Source organism: Dendrobium catenatum, unplaced genomic scaffold (assembly GCF_001605985.2).
Source record: "Dendrobium catenatum unplaced genomic scaffold, ASM160598v2 fragScaff_scaffold_631, whole genome shotgun sequence".
In the NCBI taxonomy this organism is placed as follows: Eukaryota; Viridiplantae; Streptophyta; class Magnoliopsida; order Asparagales; family Orchidaceae; genus Dendrobium; species Dendrobium catenatum.
Genome location: NW_021319093.1, coordinates 235,023 through 262,088, shown reverse-complemented (window position 1 = coordinate 262,088; position 27,066 = coordinate 235,023). Strand labels below are relative to the sequence as shown.

Genomic DNA, 27,066 nt, shown 5'->3' with positions numbered 1-27,066 from the left:
AAATTGCATAAGAAGAAGAATGTGGGAAAATATTGGGCTAATACAATCTATTTAACACTGCATCCTTATGCATGGTTTTTTGTTGGCCTAGTTGTCCTAGCTTTGAAAAGCCCTATTTATTATATTTAGCTTTGATGACATTATTTCCACAAAAGAGGGCGGACGAAGAAGGTATCTGATAAAGTGGAGAGGTAAACCAGAGTTAGAAGATACGTTGCTAGAGCGCGAGGAGCTTCAGCAGATCGACCCAGATGCACTAGAGTTCTACGAGAGCTCTCGAGACGCGTACTCGACGGAGTCGAGCTTTTTCTCCACCCTGGGAGAACGATGAGGACATCAGGCCTTGGAAAGTACACCAGAGGCGGGGTCGACGATCTACAGCCACGATCGTGCCAATTTATTTTTGAGTTATTTTATGTATTTTAATTTATTTATGTACTTTTCCATTTATGTCCTTACTTGAGGTATTAGTTATTTGTAAGCCCTCCTCTCCTTTGAGAGCACTAATGAATGAATGATAATGAAATTCTTGCAATCTTGTGTTTGTGTGAGATCTTGAGAGCTTTGGAGAGAAGTCCCTAGGAGAGGGAAACAGATCATCCACCAACCTTGGAAGCGACCGGATTCGTAGTTCTTTGTCCGCTACCTTTTCTCTTCTATTTTCCGGTTTTCCCTTGTCACTACCGGCCCTAACCCTTCCCCACCCCACTGCCAAATTCCCACCCAATCCTCCCCTAACCGCCGGCCATACAACAACTCCCTTTCTCCACCCCAAACCGCCGGCCACCAAGCCCATCATCTTCCCCATCCTACTTCGTTACTTACCTAAAATAACATTTTCTATTTTTGGGAAGGTTTTGAATTCAACCCAAGCAGTTTGAATTTCAAATTCTTTCTATAAATATATAATCTATCTTAGGAAACCGCTCAATCCATTTAAATCTGAATTTAATTCAAATTTAATGAAATCCCCCACATTCATTGAACCTGGACCCTTCCTTCCTCTCCCTCTTTGGCCGGCCCCCCTCTCTCTTTCTCATTAAGTCTTTTCCATTAATGATCTCCTATCGAATCCCTAAATCAAGTCCAATTAAAATTCAAATTGGATTTGATTTAGTCCCTTTATTCCTAATTGAAAATTCTTGATTAGGCAAGCCACAAAACCCCTTACCAAATCCCTCTCTCCCTCCTAATGCCGTCGGCCTACCCCCTCTTTCCCTCTCCCTACTCGCCGCCTCTTTCTACCATACTTCCCTGAATTATTTCCAAAGGAAGAGATACACCTTAGGAAACTCTTAACCCCAATATTGTTGCAGAAGCAATGTGGAATGGTTCATAAGGTGTTTGACATAGTCCTTAAAGATCTATTTTGAAACATATGTAAAAACCAAGGTTTATAGATTTAACTTTGAACAGACAATCTCGAGAGATGTATAGTAGCTTATTTTGTTCATCTGGAGCTCCTCTACAACTTTGGAGAAGACGACAAGGCCAGAGAACGTCTAGATAGGGTGTTCGAGCGGCTAGGATGAACTATCATTCAATTTTTCAATAAGGGAATCAAAGCAAACAAACACTAGAATAAGATACAAGGGATCCTCAATTTGAGAGGAGGATCATCTCTCCCAAATCTCTAGACAAGGAGGTCTAGAGCCCAAGACGCCAAGAAACTTCAAAGAAAATTCAAATCATGCATAACCCTAATCTTTTCGCCAAAGCAACTAATTAAAGACAAGAAACAATTACAATTTTCCTAATCAGTCCCCCTAATTCAAAAAAATTCCCTCCAAAGCAAATTTAATTAATAGGTGGGCCCCTAGGAGCTTCCGCCCCTCCCTCTCTCTCTTTCCTGTTTCCGCCCCACTTGGCCGTTGGCTATACACCAAAATTTATTAGACATATCCCTCCCACCCAACTAATCAATCGAACCTAATTTTCCTTGGGTTGAATTGCTACCCTGAATTTCATAACCTAGAAAAGTGCTGTCTAGAGTTTTCAGACTGCTGTCCAGGAAATTCCGACAGGACGAGCTGCTATCCTGCTCTCTAGAAACCTCCTGCTTGCTGTCCTAAAAGTTTTCATATGCTGTCCAGAGATTCCAGCAGGTTTCTAGTGTCGTTTTGCCAACCGAAAGACTCCCATTTGCTGCCCAAAAGACCCCACACGGCTGTCCACTCGCAGGACTCCTTCGAGATCAGCCATCAAACTCCGGAACTTCCTCATCACATTGCAAATCAGACTTAAGAACTCGACGACGGTGAACTCATTCCCAAGTCTCCTATCTTCCTAGTTTACTTTTCTATCGTGGTTATATTTTGATTCACGAAGACCATGCTAATTCTCCTCCGCTAAAGCTTAGTGATCTAGAGAGTTGAGTGAGGGATCCTTGCATAGTGACTAGTCTTATTGTTAGCATAGAGACTTCTTGTTGAAAACCTCCCACGCATGCAACGATAGAGTAATTGACTGTTTTAATATCCTAACCTCCACGCATGTAACTTGGCCTAAGCTTGTTTTATCTCCTTATATTTTTATCTTATCGTTTGAATCAATATAAGTTTTACTTAATGTTGCTCTCTAAAATTTAAGCGTGCAAAATCCTACATCAAATATCATCTAACCATTACTTGGCATCAGACTCTTTCTTCAAGAGTTATCTTTTGTATTAATTCTTCTAAGTCATTCCAAAATTTTAATTTTGAACTCATATCCAAACCTACTTGAGGAGCATAAGCACTTATAATATTAATAATCTTAGCATCAACAACAATCTTTAAAACTATAATTCTATCTCTAATTATGTTAATTTTTATAACATTATTCTTCAACTTTTATCTATAATTATACCTACACCATTTCTAGTACGACTCCTACCCGAATACCATAATTTATATCATAAACTATCAATCTCCTTATTATTCTCTCCAACCCATTTAGTTTCTTGAATTCACATAATATTTATCTTTTTATAAATCATAATATCTATTAATTCCATTAATTTTTCTATAAGGGAGTCTATATTACAATTTCTTATTCTAATTTTAGTTTCATGGACTAGCTTCTTTGCCCACATCCGATGTGGGAACACTTGCCTTTTTAACATTGCACCCGAGCGCCAATGTATCGGCCCTTGCACAATTGTAGCTGTATTCAGGCTATGCAGCGCGTCACTTCTAGGGGATGCCCTAGCATTAACACAATTTTTTAAAGGATTCATATAAAACAAATGCAATGCAAACTTTTGGTGAATATGAAATCCACCATCTAAGTTCAATTTTGGTATATTTGGAATTCTTCAGATTTGGTTGGTCTCCAAATACACTATAAACCCACTGCCAACAACCAACATCGCCGCCACCTCTTGCCTCCATCGCCACTGCCATCGCCGTCATACGCTACCGACTACTACCTACCTTCAATTTTCACTATCATCGACCACCATTACTAGCCACTTCCCACCTCCTATTATAGCCACTGGTCACCTTCGGCCGCCACTGCCGCCATTTCTTGTCGTTGCCTACCACTATTAGCCACCGGCCCACCTTTGGTCGTTGTTGTTGCCGATGACCACCTACCACCTCTAGAAGTCCATCACCACCATCAGCCACCACTGCCCTATCAATGACCATTGACGACCACTATCTTTAGAGTTTACACTACATTTATTTTGCTTTAAGCTAAACACAAAAAAATCATCTAAGTTTATTTTGCTCTCATCCAAATAACTTCAAAGCATTTTAAATAAACAAAATTTCTTTTCCATTGCATTCTTTTTTCAGCCAATTAAATAATCCCTAAATAATATAGATTTTTTTCTCTCATGCTAATCGAACAAGGAGGAAGAATAGTAATGCTTTACATTCCAATCTCCGAAACATCTACCATAAAACCCACCGGATTTTAAGGTAAGGGACTTACGACTGCAATCCCTTTCCTTGAAAAAGGTCAAAAGTTTTCTTCTAAAAGCAATATATATATATATTTATATTATTCTAAAAAAAAACAATATATGTTGTAACTATTGAAAGAAGAAATGATACAATAACAATAACAAACCTTTATGCTACTATGTTGGGTTGGCTACATGAATTTTTTTCTCCATTGTGTCCTATTAAAAGCCAAATTCTCATTTGAAGTCAATAAAACGATTATTTTTAATACTTTATAACTAAGTCTATTTAGGTCTATCTCTATATTTATGAACATAGGCAAGATCTATTACATCTACTTTCTTGAAAGGGTCTTTAGAAGACCGATGTTTATGTGACCAAGCCATCTAAGGCCACTCTCTATAATCTTTTTTGCCACTGAGCTACTCATCCTTTTCATGTATTTATTCGTTACTCATCCTCATATGTACAACTCTTAATTTAATTTTGTGCTTTTCTTTTAATGACCATCATTTTGCGCCATAAAGCATTGCAGGTCTCGTCATCATCTTATATTTTTTTTTTTTAAAGTTTGAAGGGTACTTTTCTATCACATAACATGCCTAAATAATTCCTCTACTTCAACCATCCAACTTGAATTCTACTAATAATATCCCATATATTTCACCATCACTTTGAATGATAGATCCAAGATATCTAAAATACACACTCTAATTAATGACTTGATCACCCAATATCACAATCTTACCACTAGATCTATTACTACTAAAATCACACTCCATGTATTTGATTTTAGATTTACTTAAATGAAAATCTTTAGACTCTAAGGTAGACCTCCATAATTCAAGTTTGTTTATCAACTCTCTCTAGTGTTATCAATAAGAAAAATATCATATGCAAAAGTTTACACCAAGGTACATCCTCTTGCAAATGTCTAGTAAGACCATTAATGAATAAAGCGAAAAAGGTATGAACTTAAAGCTAATCCTTGATGTAATTCTATTGAAATAAGAAAATTCTTGGTCAAACCACCTTATGTTTGAACACAAGTAACAACTCTTATTAACATATGCTTGATTATAAATTTTATCGACTCCTTTTGTTTTTAGAACTTTTTATAGCACTTCTTTTGAAACTTTATCATATGCTTTCTCTAAATCAACAAACATCATATGTAGATCCTTCTTATTCTCTATGTACTGTATACTTCTCCATCAAACCTCTAAACAAATATATAGCTTGCATAATAGATCTACTCGGCATGAATCTAAACTGATTTTGAGAAACATTAGTAACCTATTTTCAATTACTTTCTCTCAAACTTTAAAATATGACATATTAACTTGATACTTCTATAATTCACACAGTTTTGTGCATCACCTTTATTCTGAGAAAGTAAGAACCAATACATCCCGTTTGTTCTCATTTAGTATTCACAATAATATTAAAAAGTTAAGCAAGCCAAGAAATTTCTTGAACTCCTAAGCATTTCCACACATCTATTGGAATATTATTAGATCTTGCTGCTTTTTAGATTTTTTTTAACCTCTCCAACTTCTATTTTAATGATATGACAATAAAATAAAAATATCTAATTTCATTTAAATTGTTAAGATCACTAAAGTCAATTGTATTCTCACAACTTTTATTGAAAAATTTATCGAAATATCTCATTCAACCTTCTAAGAAAAGCTCTTTTTGGCTTTCATCATTGTTGCATTTCACTTGAATTAAATCATTATTTCTCCTATCTCTTTATTTGACTACCTTATATATTTACCTTTTGCCTTCCTTTATATTTAATCTATATAAATTATGTTATTTGCTCCACATAGTGCTTTCTTAGACTTCTTATGTGCCCCTTTATATTTTTCCTAATTTTTTAGCTTTTACATTTAAACTAATTTTTCATAACATTGCTTCTTATTTTTTCTCTTTTATTGCATATTTTATGAATCCATAAAATTACTAACGGTCATAATTGCAATGCAACATTTTTGTTTATCATTATGTATTTTAGGATCTCACTAAAGGGATGGTTGGGCAAGCTAAAGAAATGATGAGTTATGTCTTCTTGTAGTTGAAAATTACATTTCATGTTCATTTATTTCCACCCTCATTACAAAAGTTCTTTGTAAACATTATTATTAGCTAGGGCACCTCTCTTTTAAAACTCTACACGTTATATATTTTTCTCTTTTTTGAATGCGAACATGAAAAAAAAATATTATGAGACCTGTGAAATTGCCAAAATTCATCATGTTATTATGTTTGAAAGTAATTCTGAATTTTTTACTCATTTTCTAGTAGTTCATTTTAAAATTGGGGACTTTTGAAATCCTCAATATTTCTTGAGCTATAAGATTTATCGCCTTCATTGATGATTGCACTCGGATGACATTGATATATTTTATTAAACAAAGATTTGATGTTGCATTATTCCCTCTATTTTTCCTATTATGATACAAAAATAATTTAATATTAACGTCAAGATATTTCGAATTGATAATGCTCGTCATTAATTTAATGACATTGTCATCTTTCTATTAGAAATAATGTATCATTCATCAATCCTTATGTCCTTGAATTCTTCAATAAAATAAAATGACATGAATGAAAAATCACAATATTTTGAAAGTCATCAAGAGTATTTCTTCCGGAATCAAGTGCTAAAAAGACACTGGAGAGTAACTTGATAGGAAATACTTGAGTTCGCAAGCAAACCTATCACCAATCAGTGAAAAACAACGAGAATAATGTGCAATCTGGGTGAAAACAGCCCAAAATGATATATTGCGGTAGGAAAATCAAAGCCAAACAATAATGAAACAAGATACAAGAGAATCTCAATTCGAGAGGAGGATCGTCTCTCCCAAATCTCTAGACAAGAGAGTCTAGAGCCCAAGTCGCCAAGAAACCCTAATTAAGAACAAATCAAAACATAATCTCTCCCTAAACATCTTATGCTCTTTAATACAAAAACTTTTCTAATCTAATTTCTCTCCCAAGCCCAAATCGCCCCCTCCCTTTCAATTTGAAATCAAGTGGTCTAGTGGGGCCCTCAATGTGGGCGGGCAAGACCATGGGAGGCGGATAGTTTCTGCCTCCTGTAGTAGATCTAAGTTGGCCCAAGGGCTGGCTGGGCCGGTTCAGGGTGAATCGGCCTAACATAACTGTCCTAATTGTACCAAACCTAATCAATATTAGCACCTCAAGAGTAATTGGCTTTAAAAGTCTTAAAATTACATGGTTGACTTTTTCCTTACAAATAACTTCCTCTAAAAATCTTCTAAAAATCTTTGTATGTGTTGCTAATATCCACATCCATAAATAACATAGGGGTAAATATGATCGTACCGCCTTAAATGTGTTTTTATTGGGTTTTATTTCACTTTAAAAGGTGCAAGTGTTATCATACTAGTGCAAAAAAATATTCCTACTTTAAAAGATATCATCTTTAATGAGAAGCAATATTTTTTCAACCAAAATTTTTTTAAGAGGATAATTTTCAACTGGAAGATAAGTTCGATGAAATATATACATTTCATTTTGACATTCTTATAACATAAACTAAAAAAAAATCAAGAACTGTACGACTTCAAGTATGTATAAGAAGGAATTAAACCAACTATAATCTTTGACAACTTGAATTATGGAGGTTAACCTTAGAGTCTAAATGCTTCGTTTGAGTAGATCTAAAGCTGAATATATAGAGTCTAATTTTAGTAATAATAAATCTAGTGGGTGGATTGTGACTTTGGGTGATCAAGCCATTAATAAGAGTACATATTTTAGATATCTTAGGTCTATTGTTCAGAGTGATGGTGAAATAGATGAAAATATTATTAGTATAATTCAAGTTGGATGATTGAAGTGGAGGAATGCATCGGGATTGTTGTGTGATAAAACTGTCCCTCTCAAACTTAAGGAAAAATTCAATAAGATGGTAGTGAGACCTGCAATGCTTTATGGTGCAGAATGTTGTCTGTTAAAAGAGAAGCATAATATTAAGTTAAGTGTCGCATAAATGAGGATGATCAGGTGGATGAGTGGCTTTACTCTTAGAGAAATGATATGAAATGAGCATATACGTGAAAAGGTTGGAGTAGCTCCAGTAGTAGATAAGATTAGAGAGAGCCGCCTTAGATGATTTGGTCACATAAAATGTCGGCCTTTGGATAACCCAGTTAGGAGAGTAGATGTATTAGATTTAACCTATGTTAAAAAATAAAATAAAACCTATGTTAAGAAAGGTAGAGGTCCAGTTAGGAGAGTAGATGTATTAGATTTAACCTATGTTAAAAAAAACAAAAAAAAACCTATGTTAAGAAAGGTAGAGGTAGACCTAAAAAGACTTGGTTAGAAAATATTAGAAATGACATTTTTTTATTAAATCTAAATGAGAATTTGACTCTTAACCGGGCACAATGGAGAAAAAAGATTCATGTTGCCGACCCCACATAGGGGGGTAAAGGCTTGTTGTTGTATCTTTTGTCTCGACTGTTTGTTTTATTCCTTTCACATTAATTTTGTATTCTTGTCTTCTTTTCTTATATGTTCCACTCTTCTTTACATATCCCTGAACAAGCCAAGTGCTTTACTGTGATCTCATTCATTTCATACTCGAACACTTTCATATAAGCATTTTCTTTTCAAGCCTTTCCAACTTTAACACACTGACATCTCAATCCTCAAGCATCTCATTTTTTATAACAATGACTAATGCTGACATCCATGCAACTTTACCTGATTACTGTTCATAGTGTTCTCCTTTAGCTTTTTAGGATATCGTGAGTTGATATAGTACTATAATGATGTATTTCAACCGCTTAGTTTTTTACTTTTTAATATACACCTTAAGCATATGTCTCAACAACTCTATCATATGCTAGGCATATAATGTAATCTTTCTTATAAATACTAAACATAGTACCCCGTAGACTTCTCTTGCATGCCATTTATTTAGTTTTTCTTCAACTAATTCTATGCTCCTTATCCTCTCACGTTTTCTTTCATTTTTTGAATGATTCATTCATTTCAAAAAGAGCGTTGCATATTCAGACAGTTATTAGGTATTTGTGGCATTCAGTATGGGTTCTGTCTCAATCTACTTATCTATTTCATACTTTGGCATCCCTTGCTTTTTTAATGATCTCCTAGCTCAATGTTGTATTGTCCAAACAATCATGTTAAATTTTATTTTTTCTTTGAGAAATGCTTACTTCCTCACTTTCTTAAATTTTGCCATTCACTTAAATATTTGGCAATTATTGTGCTTAGCATGAGATTACTTTAGATTGAAATCTTGTTGAGTTTGCCCATATGATGCTCTCTCTTTTACAAAATTGCTGAAGTAGTATCTTCTGCCTTTTTAATGCTCTCCTTACCTAAAGTTGTGCTTTCTAAAACTTGTTTGATATATTTTATCTTTGTTTGTCCTCGCATGCTAATGCTACTTACTTGCTTCTTAAATTGTCGTACAGTAAATATTTGACTATTCTTATGCTTTGCATGAGATGACTTAAGATTGAAATTTTAACTAGTTTGCCCATATGATGCACACCCTATTTTACATAATTGGGTTTTGCCGGATTATCATTCTCCTTTTGCATGAGGTGGTATTTAATGATTCACTCTATTTAACTTGATCTTGAGTTGTCCTGGATTAGCACTTCCCTTGAGAATGAGGTGGAATTCACTGTATCCTATTTACATATTCTTCTCCCACAAAAGAAAGCAAAAGAAAAGGCAACATCATCTATGGATTACTCACCTTTTTGTGATTTGATCTATGAAATAGCTCTATGTCCTCTATGACAGACAACCAAACCGGATAATCTACAAGTTTATGCTGTTGGTTCAAAGTATCATCTCAACATCCATCCTGTAAATTTATTTATCTTCTTTGCTACTTCTATTAGTAGGAATTTTGGTAAATAAGCAGAGTGACAAAGCTGGCTATAGTATTTGAAAACTGGGTTATGGCCGTCTAAATTATGCATTTTTGTCCAAAAAAATATTTTTTGCTTAACAAGTATTGCTTTTCCTATAGTTCAATAATTGTATTAATTTGGTTATCATGCTTTTTTAGGGGGGATCCAAAGTGTTGGTATGGTGTGCCTGGTAGAGAAGCCCGTGCGTTTGAACAGGTACTAGCTAGAAATCAGAAATTGTTAAATATGTCACATCACATGCTTTGCGACTTTCTCTCATTCATTGTTTTTCTGAAATCTTTGTTGCTGCTTTTATTTTTGTCACCAATCATGATCATGTTCTCTCGTGTATGTTTTGTTTATCATTCAATCTGTTGCAGTGCGTTTCTTTTGCTTCTTGATATTTTGTAATACGTTCCCTCATTTTATATGAATGTCTTCTTTTTTACTGGGCGTTTAGTATGCTGTACAGTAATGGTTATGGGTGGAGCCTCTGTCATAGATTGTTGGTTAACTGCAGGAAAAAGTTTCATAACTTGCCACAAATTTTTTGTTTTAATCGTGCCACAGGTCATGAGGAGTACTCTACCAGATCTATTTGATGCACAACCTGATCTACTCTTTCAACTTGTGACCATGCTTAATCCGTCCATTCTGCAAGATAATGGTATTCCGGTCTACAGTGTCATTCAGGTTAGTTAAAGGAAGAAAACAGTCATGATTATGTCTGACTTGCACATTAAATTCGTATTTAAGAGATGGGTCTATAACTAGAACTCCTATTTTTCTCTTTTTTCTTCAATTTAGTTTTCATTGCTTTCGTTGAATGCTTTTGATACTTTGTGCTAAATTTTCAAATCATTCAGCATGCAAGAAATAGCCACTTCTTTATACAACTACATGAGACTTATTAAATAGTATCCCAAGCCATAGCTATTAGTCTAATTCTTCCACTCAAGTGCTAGCCCCGTGATAGTCAATAAATCTTTTGGTGGCCCTTAAAGGCAGCTATTTTCCAAGCGAAAGGAATATTCAGAAGCTCTTAAAAACTGGAAACTGATATTATGAAATAAGATTGTCCTAGGAATGATGACAATCCTATTTCTAGTGAGCTATGCTTGACTCATATATACATACATGTATGTACATACATAACATATATATATATATATATATATAAATTCTCATTTAAATCTAATAAAGAAAGATCATTTTTAAATTTTATAACCAAGTTCTTTAGGTCCACCTCTGCCTTTCCTAATATAAACCAAATCTAATAAATCTACTTTCCTAATCAAGTCATCGAAAGGCTGCTGTTTTATGTGACCAAACCATCTAAGGTGACTCTTTCTAATCATATCTTCCACATGAGCTACTTCAACCTTTTCACGTGTATGCTCATTTTGTATCACGTCTCTAAGAGTAAAGCCACTCATCCACCTGATCATCCTCATTCCTGCAACACTTAATATTATGCTTCTCTTTTAATGGCCAACATTATGCATCACAAAGCATTCTAGGTATCACCACTATCTTATAAAGTTTTTCTTTTAAGTTTGAGGGGGACTTTTTTATCACACAATAAGTGTCCCACCTCATTTTAACACTCTATAGTAAATCAAGAGCATAACAGAGTAGGAGAATTTGAACGAACTTTCTTCTTACTTGCACCCATTCTGACCACTTCTATCATAATCAGACGAGTAAGAAGTAACCTATTTATAAGACTATCTTAACATATCTATTTTTTATACTTTATGACAGGAAGTATATGTAAAATACCTCAAATAAATGCACACCTCAAATGAAATACAAATCTTTACTAAAATTTTAAAAATTTATTTACATACCCAAAAGTGTCTGTACAACACCTACTCAGATCTCTTTGTACATCCAAAAGTGTATCTACATAAAAAGTTCAATCACCCTTTATATCTAGTGCCCTACTGACTCCTTTTTTTCATGCAGTACAATCACTGCTAATGAGTTAGAGCTTAATGAAATATGCAAGCAATGTATAAGAAATAATAAACATATTGACAATTAATTTAAAACACATTTAAAATTTCAAATTAGATATAAGAAATGCATAAAATCACTTTCTGATTTGTTTCTTGTTCAACATTTTTATACAAGTCATATGGTGGCTATAGACTTTTGTACCATTCCAACTTTCTAATTCAATATTGGGTATGAACTCTTAACTTTTAGAATTAAAGTTATTATCTCATTTAAGATTGAGTTTAAATTTTCAACTTTTAAAATTTCGAGAGTATAGGCTTATCTCAGCAGGTCTTTCACCTTTACTTGTGCGGGCTTAGCCCTCATATTTAACTTATTTTATCTTTCCAATATGATTCATTTCTCACAATCTTACAGCTATTATAATCACTATTTAATGAATCAACCATTTATATATGAAAAATTGGAATAAACTGAAATAAATGCTATCATAAGCATAACAAATATGAATTTATAAATATATAAAATTTTTACTATTTCCTATGACATCATTTGGGTATCTCACCTTGCCATGAATTTATTTTCCTAGATCCTGCTTTCTTTTTCCATTTCACACCGCATCTACTAAACTTTTCCTTATTCAACCTAACTCCCTTCCTTTCTTCTCTTTCTTTATTAAATTCGGCAAATTGATTTCACCAATCCCTATATTTTAGTAAAATGCATCAGTAACCATTACCTACTTTCAACCAAAAATAATACTCTACTTACCGTTTTTTTTTTCTTTTTCTTATTGATTTCAGCAACACAGTTGATTTCAGCCATTTACACAACAGTCCTATGCTGAAATTTCAGCAACAACTACACATATTTCAACAATTACTTATCAAGTTCTGCAATTTAGCAATTCAGTAGCTCTCTTCTGTTTTATATACCTGATTTCAGAAATAAAATTTCCTTACCTAAACCTAGAAATTAGCTATAACAGCCTTAGCACCAATTCCGGCCTGCGTCCCCCTCATGTGGTCGCAGATTTCTCTCGGTAGCAAGCAGCTGCTTCGTAGGCCAGGAAATGCCGTGAATGAGAAGGGAAAAGAAATGTACAAATGGCTGTAGTTGAATGCTTTAGGCCACCTAATATAATAATAACATTAAGTTCCACTAATATTTCCCAAGGCAAATATCCGCAGCTGATTACAACCATCTGTTATTCAGCCCTTGCATGCCTATGTAAGCGGGTAAGCTACAATAATATTAATAAAATAATTAAATGACTATTTATTAACTGATAATAGTTATCAATTAATAGTTAATTAGCTTAGTTTTAAATTAGATTAATATTTAAATATACTTCTATGTTGAAATGCTCAAAATTAAAAAGTAGAATTTAATGAAAATAAGTCAACGTTTATAGGAAATTTATGCTTATATGTATATTTGACTTTTTGGGTATTATAACAATCTCGATGCATTCCTCCACTTCAACCTTCCAACTTGAATTCTATTAATAATATTTCCATCTATTGCACCATCACTTTGTTAGACCCAATATATCTAAAACGTGTAATCTTATTAATGACTTGATGCCCAAATCACAATCACTAACTAGATCTATTACTATTAAAATTACACTCCATACTTTTGGTTTTAGATCTACACAAGCGAAAACCTTTAAGGGTCTAAGATTGACCTTCAAAATTCAGTTTTATGTTCAACTCTCTCTCTAGCCTTATCAACAAGAAGAATATCATCAGCAAAAAGAATACACCATGGTACAATCTCTTTCAAACGTCTAGTGGGAACATCCATGACTAAAGCAAAAAGATATAGGCTTAAGGCTGGTCATTGATGTAATCCGACAGAAATAGGAAAATACTTGGTTAAATCATCTTATGTTTGAACACAAGTAATAGTTCTTGCATATATATCCTTAATGACTTGAATATCAACATTATTAATTATAAGGATATGACTTGAAGCAATATATAAGGATATTATACCTAAATAATCAGCAGGATTCAGGAAGGGTTTTCTTTGCTCTTAACTCACCTCCGTAGTCTGCTAAGTATAACAATCTATACTGTTATTTATATTTTATTACATATTTTATGTATCTATCTTTCTATAAATTTTTTCAAACAACTTCGGGATGAGTATTAATTAAATGTTGAGCTTTGAGCATTTGAGTTAGTCCTGTGGTGGCTGTTTACAGGCCTTATTATCCACCATTTTGATCTAGGAAAGCTATGTTAATACCTTTTGTATAAAAATTTGTTCTATCCACATTTCATATTTTGAAACGTGGGATTAGTTTAGGTTTTCAAGTTAAAGTTATATCTCTGCATCTTCATTAATAGTCTGGAATTCTTGAACATTGAATATGCATCATTATGGCAACATTTCTAATCTGGCCTAACAATATTTTATAAAGTCATACTTATTTTACAGGTGTGGACTATCCTGTTTGTTTTTATTTTTATTTATTTTTTTGATATTGTGTTTTGTCAGGAGCCTAGAAATTTTGTCGTTACTTTCCCCAAGTCCTTCCATGGGGGTTTTAATTTTGGTAAGTTTGCAATTATAAAATTTTAAATCTTTGGTGACGTAGCATATTATTTTCTGGTTTTCTAAAGTACTCAGAATATTGCCTGCTTTCCTAGGCTTAAATTGTGCTGAAGCTGTCAATTTCGCTCCTGCTGACTGGCTACCTCATGGTAGATTTGGTGCAGATTTGTATCGCATGTATCGCAAGGCGGCTATTTTATCTCATGAAGAGCTTCTTTGTGTTGTTGCAAAGGTTTTTCCTACATATTCTTTCCCTTTTAATGTACACTTTTTTCAACTTGATTCAGAAGCAATTTGGATAATCCTGCCCACTAGTTTGGTTAGGATCTTATCTTTTTACTTGGTTTTGGCTTTGTTTGGGACATATTTTTTACTACTTTCTAGTGCATCTTTTTCGTACAAAAATTTTTTGAACTAGAAAGTTTTGTATTCAAAGCTGCTTTATAAAACAATAACAAAATTGCTTTAAAAGATAGTAAGAAATCTGTCCCAAACGAAACCTTTAGATATCTGTTGATATGATTGAATGACGTTTTTAAGTCTTGCTTGTAAAATTGATTTGGGAAGTTTAAATACTGGTGTTTTTCTCTGCAGTAAAGTGGGTGCTAGGTAAATATAGAGTGCTTTTGGAACCCCTCGGTCCATGTTAGGCATAACATAACCTTATTGATTTCATTTAATTAGTAGAATTTAACTTCACAGGTGCAGGTTATCCAGCAATGAGTCCATTATTCATATAAAAACCACCATTCTTTTGGAATTCCACATCACATATTCTTCATAGGTTTGATTTCGTGGCCATGATAGTGTTATCCATCTGTGGCTACAGTTTTTATCACCAAGTTTTTACACGTTTGAATTAGTGGCCAAGTTTGATGCTGGACTTTTCAATTGTTGATGAGGTGAAATTCATGCCATTTTTATAACTTGTTTGAATACAATAAGTGGAAAAAACGATGATGCAAAAAACTATAAACATTTAGAAGCATTATCTATTTACATACCTCAGTTTTGTTCTTGTAATTTGCCTACTGCTAAATTTTCATATGCATTTTTTTTTGATTTTTTTGGATCTGTTCAAATGTTCATCGCCTAGCTAGTTAATTCCACACTTGCACGCCTTCTATATATATGTGTCAACTTGCATCCGTATACCTATGTTAACTTGCATTCTCACCAAGTCTTTTGAACATTAACTATCTCACTCAAATATCCATGCTATGCCAAATTGCTTCTCTCCGATAGGTCGGATGACCCGTCTCTTGACCGCAATCATCTCCACCTCACACCTCCTACTCATATGCCCTCATATTATGCACAACTCTGTGCCATGGATTTGTCCTTTGGTCTCACCTCTATATTAGGCTTATATTTTACATATGCTTATATATATCAAAATGATCGAAATGAAAAATAGAATTTTATAAAAATAAGTTAGATATTTTTCTGAATGTGTGAAAAATGGGGTATGATTTCGGAAAAAATTATGTTTACCTTTTGAAAATTTTTGGGTATTATAGTCCTCCCCTTTTTATTGAATTTTCTTCTTCAAAATTCATTGTCTTAGTAGTTCACCAAACAAATGAGGGAGTTTCCATCTTATTTCTTCTTTCTTCTCCCAAGTTGTTTTTTTGTTTGTTTTGTATTTTCATGTCACTTTAACATATGGGATCTGATGGTTTCTAAGCTTTTTCATATCATAATTTAATATTCTTTCACATTACTCAATATAAGTTAGATTTTTTTGTATATCAATTTCATCATGCAAAATTCATTGATTGACGTAACCTATTTCTTTAGCATTGATATATGAAAATCATTATGAATATCTGAAATGTCAACTGGTAGTGCATGTTTGTAAGTAACCTTATCAATCTTCTCAATAACTTGAAATGTCATATATATCTGGTACTCAACTTGCTTCCTCAATCAAATTTCATTGTACCTTTAATAGGTTTATCTTTTATAAATACAAAATCATCATCTTCAAAGTCTATTGCTTTGTGTTTGGGGTCATAATATTTATGTTGGCGATCCCGGGCAGCTTTCAAATTATCTCTAATTAATTTAATTTTCTCCGCTACCTCATTAACTAGCTCTGGCCCATCAACTATCTTTCTCCTACTTCAACCTAATTTAAATGTGTTCTACACTTTCTACCATAAAGTGCTTTATATGGTGCCATTTTTATGCTTGATTGATTACTATTGTTGTAAGCAAATTCTATCATTGGTATGGTCTTCCTAGCTATCTCGAAAGTCCACATTACATAATCTCAACAAGTCTTCTAATATCTGAATTGTTCTTTCAGATTGATCGTTTGTCTGGGGATGAAAGGCTGTACTGAAATATAGTTTTGTGCCCAAGCTTTCATTAATGTCTTTCCACAACTTACAAGTAAATCGAACATCTCTTTCTCAAACAATAACTTCTGGAGTACTATGCAATCTGACAATTTTTTTCACATACAAGCGTATCAATTTGTCTACCAAATCAGTTTGTTTGATAAATCAAAAGTGAGTTGATTTTATTAGTCTGTCAATAATCACCCAAATGCTATCACACCCATGTCTAGATTATGGAAATATCATAATAAAATCCCTTGCAATATTTTTCCATTTTCACTTAGGGCCTTCTAAAAATGTAATCACTGACCTAATTAATTAGCTCGATAAAAATCCATTAAGGCGGCAAGCCAACCCTATTCATAGGACCAACCAAAGTTGACATGCTCATCAAACTATATTTAATTCTTGGGCTTTCAAATGGATGCAAGTGTTGCCCAAATTAAACTTAGGCCAATTCTCGTGCTAATTGGTACCTAATCAAGACACCAGAAAATAAAAGAAATGGAAATCAATTCATAGTTGATAAAAATCACACGTGCATGGATGGTTGGGAAAAGTCTTTACAGGGGTGGTATCTGGTTGAAAGCCTAATTTTCAGCACACTTTTTCTGCAAATTCTGATAGGAAGTGAATAAAATTTTCTCGAAATCAACGAATGAAAAAAAAGAAATTAGGAAGAAAAACACACCAAAATTATTTTTATTATAAGATATATGGAAGAAAATAGCAAGATACAGTTGGATCTTCAATTGGAGAGGAAGATCCAGCTCTCCCAAATCCCTAGCCGCCGGCTAGAGCCCAAATAACTTAATACTAAACTAAATTCTGCAAACTCTGAAAACCTAATATGAAATCACCCTATTGTTAGCCTTTAATAGGCTCACATAATTCCCTCCCAAATCAGCCCCTTTCCCTAAATAATTCCCTTTCAGATTTGAATTCAAATTAGATTTATTTCATTAATTAATTCTCTTCCAATTGTAATTAAAACTTTCCTAAACAAACTCCCCTTAATTACTCATTTTTCCTAAATATTTCCCTCTTAGATTTTGAATTCAAATTAGGTCTCTTGCTTAAATAATTCACTCCCAATTGTAACTTAAACATTCCTAAATAACCCCCCTTTGATTAAGAACCTTTCTAAACAGCTCCCTCTTGATTAGGAAACTTTTCGATTTCCTCCCAATCAAATCAGTCGGTCCATCAATACTACCCTCCCAAAGTGCCACATTGTCCTCAAGGTGGAATGAAGAAAACTGCTACTGAAGCACTTGACTAATAGCACTGGACTAAAAAATGGATTAGTACAGGGTCGTATGTGATAGTTCATTAGGGATGTTAAGCCCTATAGAACTGGCCCAAGCTAACCAAGAGGGGGGGGGTGAATTGGTATTTTAAAATTTCTTTTAACAAAGAATAAAAAACATAAACCAAAATCACGCCACAAAAAATAAATGCGGAATTAAAAGTGCGGAAGTAAGAAAACAAGAACATAGAAATTTATAGTGGTTCGGTCAACTCGACCTACGTCCACTCCTTGGAGGCACCCTCCAAGTATTGCACTACAAAACGTGACTCTCCTTTAGCCCCCACGGCTAGGCGGAGAAGCCCTCACAAGAACCTCCTTTTTGCCACCCCGGAAAGGCTGAGAACCTACCTCCTTTTGCTTCCTCCTGAAGCTCAGGCCGATATAAAAATCGTCCTGGCCGATATGAGTAAAAACAGAAATTCTAAGTCTCTCAAGTGTGTGTGTGTAGAGTTACTTAGCATCAGTCTCTTTGACCATTACAAGTAGACTCAAAAAGTGAAAAACAAAAGTACAGACTGACTCAACCCTAAACCTACGCAATCCTGAACTGGCTTTGTCTTGTTCGTCCGATCTTCGATTCCTGAAAAGTTAGAAGCAACAAGCAGTCCAAGAGAAATAGTCTTTGTCAATCATCAAAACATAAGCCATGAAAATAGATTTGCAACAGTATGATCTCTTTCTCCAGCATCTCCTTAATCAATATCTCGATCTCATCCTTCTGGATTTGGGGATGAGGATGCATACAAACAATGATAAGTGCCTTCCTTCAAGAATGAAGAAAATTGAAGCACTTGACTAATAACATTGGACTAAAAAAATGGATTAACACTGGGTCGAATGATCTCTTTCTCCAGCATCTCCCTAATCAATCTCTCGATCTCATCATTCTAGATTTGGGAATGATGATATACAGACAAACACTGATAAGTGAGACTCATTCCTTCAAGATGATTGCATGCTCACATTCCTGTGGAGTTGGCAGCCCCTGAATTGGCTGGAACAACTCCCGATATTGTTATAGGAGTGGCTGAACCATGTTTGGTGCTTCTATTTTCTCCCCATCTTCTTCTTCTTCTTCCAAACTTTTCAACTCCATTAAAAACCCCACTCCTTCACCCTTTCCCCTCCTTGGAAGAAATCTGGTGGCAAGAAAACTCAAGTTTCTCTTCTTGCTTGGGTCTTCTCCCCCCAAAAATTTCCCCCCCCGACCCCCCCCCCCCCCCCTCATAATCCCTATATTAGGGTTTCCTCCACTTTGCAATGCAATCAACAATGCTCTCACCTCCGATGTTGTCGCTTGGGTGTGAAGCTCCAATAATTTCCTTATCATTCCTTCTAGGTTTAAAAACTTTTCCTCCATTGATGTCATTCTATCCTTAAATGCCGATTTGAATTGGCCAACTTTTCCGTTAAGACGCTCTTCTAAGGCATCAACTTTTTTTGCCATCATAGGTCCCAAAAAAGTGATATGATACCACTTTAATAGGAAGTGTATGCAATTTCCTCAAAATTAGCAAACAACAATAAGAAATTAGGAAGAAAAATACACTAAAATTATTTTTATTACAAGATATACGAAAGAAAATAGCAAGATACGGTTGGATCTTCAATTGGAGAGGAAGACCGGTTAAAGCCAAAATAACCTATGAATAAACTAACTTCAGCAAACTCTCCAAACATAATCTAAATCACCGTATTGTTAGCCTTAAATAGGCTCCCATAATTTCCTCCAAAATCAGCCCCCCTTTTCTTAAATAATTCCCTTTCAGATTTGAATTCAAATTTGATTTATTTCTCTAATTAATTTCCTCCCAATTATAATTAAAACTTTCCTAAACAACCCCCCTTAATTCCTCCTCCTTTTCCCTAAATAATTCCCTTTTAAAATTTGAATTCAAATTAGGTCTCTTACTTAAATAATTTCTTCACAATTGCAATTTAAACATTCTTAAATAACCCCCCCTTTGATTAAAAACCTTCCTAAACAGCTCCCTCTTGATTAGGAAACTTCCCGATTCCCTCCCAATCAAATCAGGCTGTCCATCAATTTCTTGGGTCCACTAGCTTGTTGAGGAATTTAGGTTGCCGCATACTGTAGAATTTCGTGCAGGAATGTCCTGTATATTCTGCTTTTTGAGGAATTAGGTTGCCATATACTGTGGAATTACCCTTATTCTGCTGGTTAACACCTTTCCAAGAACTGCCTGACATCACCTATTGTTTTGTTTATGAAAATTATGTTATTGAAAAATTAAAGACACGTGCATCGTCCTATTGATTTGTGGAGGAGACTGTGGGCTCCAAAAATTCAAGCCCCGATCTCTCTGCAACCCTTTCTTTTTTTGTTTCGGCGAGGAGAGTTTGAACAAGTTTAAGTTCCAGGATAAATTTTTAAAAGACATTGAATTTTTAGATAAGACGTGACATTGAGATTTCTCTCTCATTTTGCCAGGACTTTATAATCTAAGTTATTGTTAATTATAGGCGCAAGCCCCTATAGTTAATTACCTCTCCCGATAACGGGAGAGAAATTTCTATTAAGGCTAGTCATTGAACTAATATGTAGTATCTAATATATAGTAGTAGCAGAATTAGATATTGAAAATCTAAAATTTATCACCGCTCACTTAAAGCGGATGGTGGGGGAAATGATGATGAACTCGATCAAGATCCCATGGTTCCGTCGTCCAGGGTCATCATGGTTCCTAGTCTACTTAGTCCGAGGGGGTAGTCGACCAAACTTGATTGAAGGATCCTTGTCGGCAACCATGAGCTGCTTCATCTAAGGGTACCTTGTAAATTTGCGATGAATGTTTGCTTAAGGGGACTTATTTGAGTCCACCTTAGCCAACAAAGGACTTTGTGCCCTATTAATTATACATTGCTAATTCATTACTCTAACATTTAGAGCTGTTGGAGAACATGTGGGCACTGGGCATGACCGTAATTTAGTGGTACGATTTGATAGTAAAATCACCCGATAAGAGGGCCCCGATTTTAATTGTTTATTTGTGGTGCCATTTGACGGCGAATCACTGGTTAGAGGATACGTGCCACGCTCTTACTGACAGAAGATGGCTTGAGAATGAATCATAGTGATATTCTCAACTAGATATTTGCTCTTTGTGAGTTGAATTGTTTTTCATATTTATTCACATCAACAAACTATTATGAAGAGTGGAAGGATTTTTACTTTAAGTGTTTATGTAATTTTTTTCGCTTAGATATTTTAAATATTCGAAGAGTAATAGATTTGAAACTTTTATTTAAATTTGAGCCTCAAATAATTAACTTTGAGATTTGGGGGCAATTCTTTGAAATTTGTGTGGACCTCTCCTATTGAGATTTGCATTCAGCACGATCATCATTGAGATTTTATGGACATTGTTATTTCATTAGTCGAACCTTGTCAACTCTGTTTGCTTGCAAACAAAGAATCAAATTTAGATCCTAATTTTTTGAGTTATTGTGTAGATATCAGATCTGGGTGTATTCATTTTAATATGGGAATTGTTTTTTGTAAGAGATCTTGAAGGACTAATATGAATGTATACAATTAAATACTCTGGTTAACTTCAACGAGTGTCGGTTCTAAGAGTTTATGCTTTTAATAGTTAAACTTTCGTGTAATAGATTTTGAATGTCTAATATGAATGTATAAAATCAAATACTTCGATCGGGGTTCTACTGTGTATTTGTTTGGTTGTTCAAATCGTGTCAATTCCGGTCCATTCAAAGAGGGTGATCGAACTTGACCTAAAGTTCACTTTTGACCCGCGCAACATCCTTAGATGTCACTTAGGAAAATATATAATGCTTGTTGAGGCTTATGCGTGTATCTTAAATTTTATTTTAAATAAGATGCATGTATATGTTAGTGTACTTATACAATGTATATTTTACGTTTGAAAATTCATTCATTAGTTTTTTTAACGAGCGTAGTATCCTTAGACGTCACGTAAATGTCACGCTCGTTGAGGCCCATGAGGTAGTTCATATTTCATTTCTAAGTAAGATGTGTGCATTTTAATAGTCTTAGAATTTACTTATCATTTTTATAGCTCGCATAACATTCTTGAACGTCATGCTTGTGTTTATAGTCCTTGACGGAGCTCGTACGAGCAATTTAAATTTTCATGATATGCATGCTCAATGGTTCATTTGTTATTTCTCTTTTGGTACGCGCAATATTCTCAACCGTCACGTTTGTACATGTGTCACGCTCGTCGGGGCCCATGCGAAATGCGTGCTTTTGAGTGTGCTTCACATAATGTATTTAGATGGTGTATACATGTGATGCAGCTGCTATGTATGATATATCTGCATATTACATCCACATTCACGTATTCATTTGCATGTTGGCATAATTGCATATGTATTTGTATGTTTGCATGTATACCCAAGGTTTTGAAAATCGGACCGGACAACAAACCAGAACAAGGAGAGGTTCACGATTCGACCGGTCTAACCGGGGTCGAACCGGATGACGTAATAAATAATAAGTATTATTTAAATTTAATACAATTATCATTAGATGGTTTATACATGTGATGCAGCTGCTATGCATGATATATCTGCATATTCACATCCACATTCACGTATTCATTTGCATGTTGGCATAATTGCATATGTGTTTGTATGTTTGCATGTATACCCAAGGTTTTGAAAATCGGACCGGACAACAAACCAGAACAAGGAGAGGTTCTATTGTTAACTAATAAATAATTATCACTCACATAAAAAATAATTAATTAAAAAATCTGTTTAAAAATAGGTTTTATACCCATTATATATGCTATGAACTCATACACTCCTCATCTCTTTTCTTTAGTCCCACATCCCTTAGAAATACTTTCTTGCTATTGTTTATATAGCATATTTAGATTCCTTACACAAAGAGAGCACATGGGGAAGTCATGTGAAGATGCTTCATGATGCTTTGAGGACAAAAATACTTATTACATAAAATGCATTTAACTTTAATTAAATGTTTTTAATACATATTAATTTATTTATTTAAAAAAATACTTAAAATTTGTGAGATTTGAACTGGCCGGTTCAAAAATAACCAGACTGGTTCGCCGGTTGAACCGGCGATTTTGACTGGTTCAGTCCGGTTCTTTGCAGAACCGGTTTTAGGGCTGAACCGGACCGGCCTTGTGACCGGTTCACGGTTGAACCGATCGAACCGGTCGGTCCGGTCCGGTTTTTAAAGCACTGTGTATACCTGTGTGTTAGCATATGCATTTACGCACTGCTTCTTTCGTTTGAATAATATTTTGTATGTTGAGTGACGCATGAATGATGTGTTTGCATGTTATATTTGGTACATACAAGATATGTTTGCGTATTGTTGACTTGCATGCATGCTTTATTTGTATGTTGCATAGTATACTTATGTAATGCATTTACACATTGTGCGGTAAACTTGTTTGAAGCACTTGCACGAATCTCAATGCACTTTCATAATTTAGTTGGATATTTGGATAATCGACGATATGTGTGCATGTTACTTAGTGTGCTTGCATGATTGGCAGTAGACATACATGCCACTTGATGTATCTGTATAATGCTTTTGTATATCTTTAGTATACTCTTCGGTGATTTGGTGCGTCACGCATATTTTAATGAAGGGTTGTACAACTCGTGACACATAATAATATACTATTTTGTTTCTTTTCAATGGCAAATGTTAATGGGGTGTACGATAAATTCTCAGGGCGTATGAGTCTCCTGACTTTAACAGTTGGCGTATATGTTACCATGTGCTCCCATGGCTTGCAATGTGGTTGATGTTTCTGAAGCGTTTAGCCAGAATAATTTTTGAGGATATGTGGGGGATCCTACTTGGTAACTATTAATATAAATACATTTTCGTAAGAAAAGTAAATTATTTTTTATTTTACCCTCCCATTTTTTAGGATAATTACCGCTCATATTCTGATGTGTTTACGCTTGGGAATTCTAAAGGAATTCAAAATAAGAATCTTGAAATGACATATTCACACATTTTAAACATAGACCCTAAGCTGGTGGGGCTCACAAATGTACCTTCCTTATCTTTTAGCAAAGTATCCTGTGCTGGTGGGACCCGCAAATGTACCTTCCCAATCTTTTGGCAAAGGGATCCTATGCTGGTGGGGCCCATAAATGATTTGAATTTTATGTTATAAATAGGAGTGGAGGCTTAGTTAAATTTTTACTTTTTTGTTTTTTCAAGGAGTGTTGCTGGGGATATAGGTGTGAGCGAGTTAAGAGCTAAGGGAGAGAAGTTTGGTTCTCTACTATGTTATGTTTTGTTTTGTGTTTAAAATCTCGGAGGTCGAGCATTTTATATTTTATTGACTAAGAAGTTGAGTTAGATTATGATTTTTCTAAATTGTCTAAGTCCTGCATTTTGTTGTAAATTTCGGCAGCACCCCACGTCTCCCCATGTAGAGGGTTGCATCGGGTGTGCTAAGCATTCCCTTCTGCTAATAAAATCAGTCTTATTAGGTGTCGAGTTATATTACAGCTGAAATTTTTATTCCCCATCTGCTAATAAAAGAGTCACGAGTCTTCAAGTAACTGTTTATAAAGCACAATATTTCCCCGCCTCTTAAAAGAAGCAGTCACTGGTACTTAGTTTTTCATATATACAAATTTTCTTGCTAATAAAAGCAATCACCTATGCTTAGATTATGTATATAAATTTCTCTACTCGCTAATAAAAGCGGTCACGGGTAATAATATTTATGCATATGAATTTGTCCGCTCGTTATAATAGCAGTCATAGATTCTTATATTTTATCGCTCGCTAATAAAAGCAGTCACATATACTTATATTAGTGTATACGAATTTCTCCGCTTGCTAATAATAGCGGCCACGAGTACTTATATTTTCTCGCTGGCTAATAAAAGCGGTCACGAGTGCTTATTTCTATACATACGAATTTCCCCGCTTATTAATAAAAGTGGTCACATATACTTGTATTTTTTACTCGCTAATAAGAGTGGTCACGGGTTTTTATGTCATACACAAATTAAAAAATAGTTAATGTCAGGGTTATACCTTAGGTGCACAGTGGAAGCGGCAGCGACAGTGAAATGACGAGACGACATGGTGCACGAAGCATGTGATGCTTAATTATTTTTTTGTTATGATTTATTTAATTTAATTATATGCATATATCTATATATATTAAATGGGGTTAGGGTGCAACCTCTCTTTATAGAGAGAGAAAGGGAGGGGAAAGAGGTTTTGATGGAAATGGTGTAGGAATGCGTTTATGGTGAGGGATGTGTTAGAGAGAGAATTTCTCTCTCCCTCCAAATTTAGAGAGAGAATTAGAGATTTTTCTCTCTCTAGGTTGAGGGAAAAGAACGAATGAGAGGGAGGAGGTTTAGGAGGTGAAGAATGATGTATTTGAAAGGAGAAATCATGAATTTTCTCTCTCTAAGTCTAGAGAGAAAGTAGGTGATGATGGGGTTTTTTGGTGTAGTATGTGTAGGAGAGATTTTTTGTGAAGGAGGATGTGGGATTTGAGGGATGGAAATGGAGAAATAAAAAAAATTAGGATTAGGGTCAAATTTAGGTTTAAGGAGGAGGATGAAGAAGAAGGTGAAGGAGAAGGAGAAGAAGAGGAGGGAAAGAAGAAGAAAAAATGGGGGGAAATAGAGGAGGAAGAAAGAAGAAGAAAAAAAAAAGTTTGGGGGAGAAGGAGAAAGAGAAGAAAAGAAGGAGGAAGAGGAGAAGGAGAAACAGAGGAGTTTACCTTAAGGTGATGGTTGGAGGCATGGCTGACGGCTTGGGGTCACGAGGCAGAAGATTTTCGCCGATTGATGACCCGATCAATATTTGTGTCGATCTTAATTGTTTCTGTTGCTCTGGATGCATTGACACTATACGTTTAGCAATCGGAGGCCATGCTGGAGATTTATGTTTTCGATAGACACGTGTCAGGTGAGTTACGCGCTTTCACTTTTACGGTCGACCCGATCTTGACACTAATATTGAGGTCAACAGAGAGGATTTGGTCGATTGTTGCTGCTTCGGAGCTTGTTCAGTCGCTTAGAGAATGCTGAGCTCATCGTGAAGACAAAAAGGAAAGGCTAGGGCATTTGACAAACTTATCTTGGCATGATCTTAGACCCCACTATGGTTTTCTCTTCTTTAACATCTCTTCAGGATATGGTGAAATTCTCACCCCAAGGGCAAAAAATATCCTTATCAAATAAGATAAAACTAAAATCTAATCTTTAGAATATTCTTTTTTCTCAATTAAGGCATTGGCATTTATAGATAGCCATTCCTAATAACAGGAAGGAGTCATATTCATAAAATTTTTCCTATGAAGGTAATAAAAGAAAACAGCCTTATACTTACAATTAATTGAAAAAAAAGATCATGAAGGGATAAAAGTAATTTGTAACTATGTTATTAACAAGTTCACCAATCAAAATTAAATGCACCAATCTAGCCTTGTGTGCATCAAACTGTCTTTTCCTATTCAAATTGAAACTTATAGACAACTTATAGTCATGCTATGTTTTTGATCTCATTTCAATTATTTCTAGCATCTCTAAACCACAAGCGGTCATGCTTTATTCTTTTAATCTATTCAATGAAAAATGGCAAGCGGTCATGCTTTATTCCTTTAATCTATTCAGTGAAAAATGGTATGACATGCCCGCACCCAACAAACAAGTTGATGTTAATCTCGAAAACACATTTCGACATGTACATCAACCTTAATCTCAAGGTGCCTGAAAGAGACAACTTATGAAAGCTAATTAGGCTTGTAGTATGTTATGATTTATTATCACAACCCGACTCAGAGGCTCAAATTAACAAGTTGGGAATAGACGATCTGACGGTTGATTAAATTTTCATTTGTTAAAAATATATCCATTAAACTGAAAGAGCCACTAAAATTTCAAAATAATTTAAATAAAATGATATAAATACATTTTTCTCGGAGCATCTCGCCTACGATATACATTCTCTTCTTCTCATTTTAAGCATTTTAATATTATCTGAAAGTATTTTTCAATTAAAACAGCGAGTCATAAAATAACAC

The 27,066-nt window shown here is 34.6% G+C and overlaps 1 protein-coding gene across 2 annotated transcripts in view; it reads left to right on the top strand.

Annotated features, from left to right (window-relative positions):
- The window catches only part of LOC110102954 (lysine-specific demethylase 5D), a 104,345-nt gene that overhangs the window by 2,528 nt on the left and 74,751 nt on the right, over nt 1–27,066 (top strand). For both annotated transcript variants that reach the window (XM_020831477.2, XM_028695408.1), the window contains exons 2-5: nt 9,982–10,039; nt 10,394–10,516; nt 14,294–14,351; nt 14,446–14,582. In XM_020831477.2, coding sequence (XP_020687136.1) covers nt 9,982–10,039; nt 10,394–10,516; nt 14,294–14,351; nt 14,446–14,582 — 376 coding nt within the window. The remainder of the gene's footprint in view (nt 1–9,981; nt 10,040–10,393; nt 10,517–14,293; nt 14,352–14,445; nt 14,583–27,066) is intronic.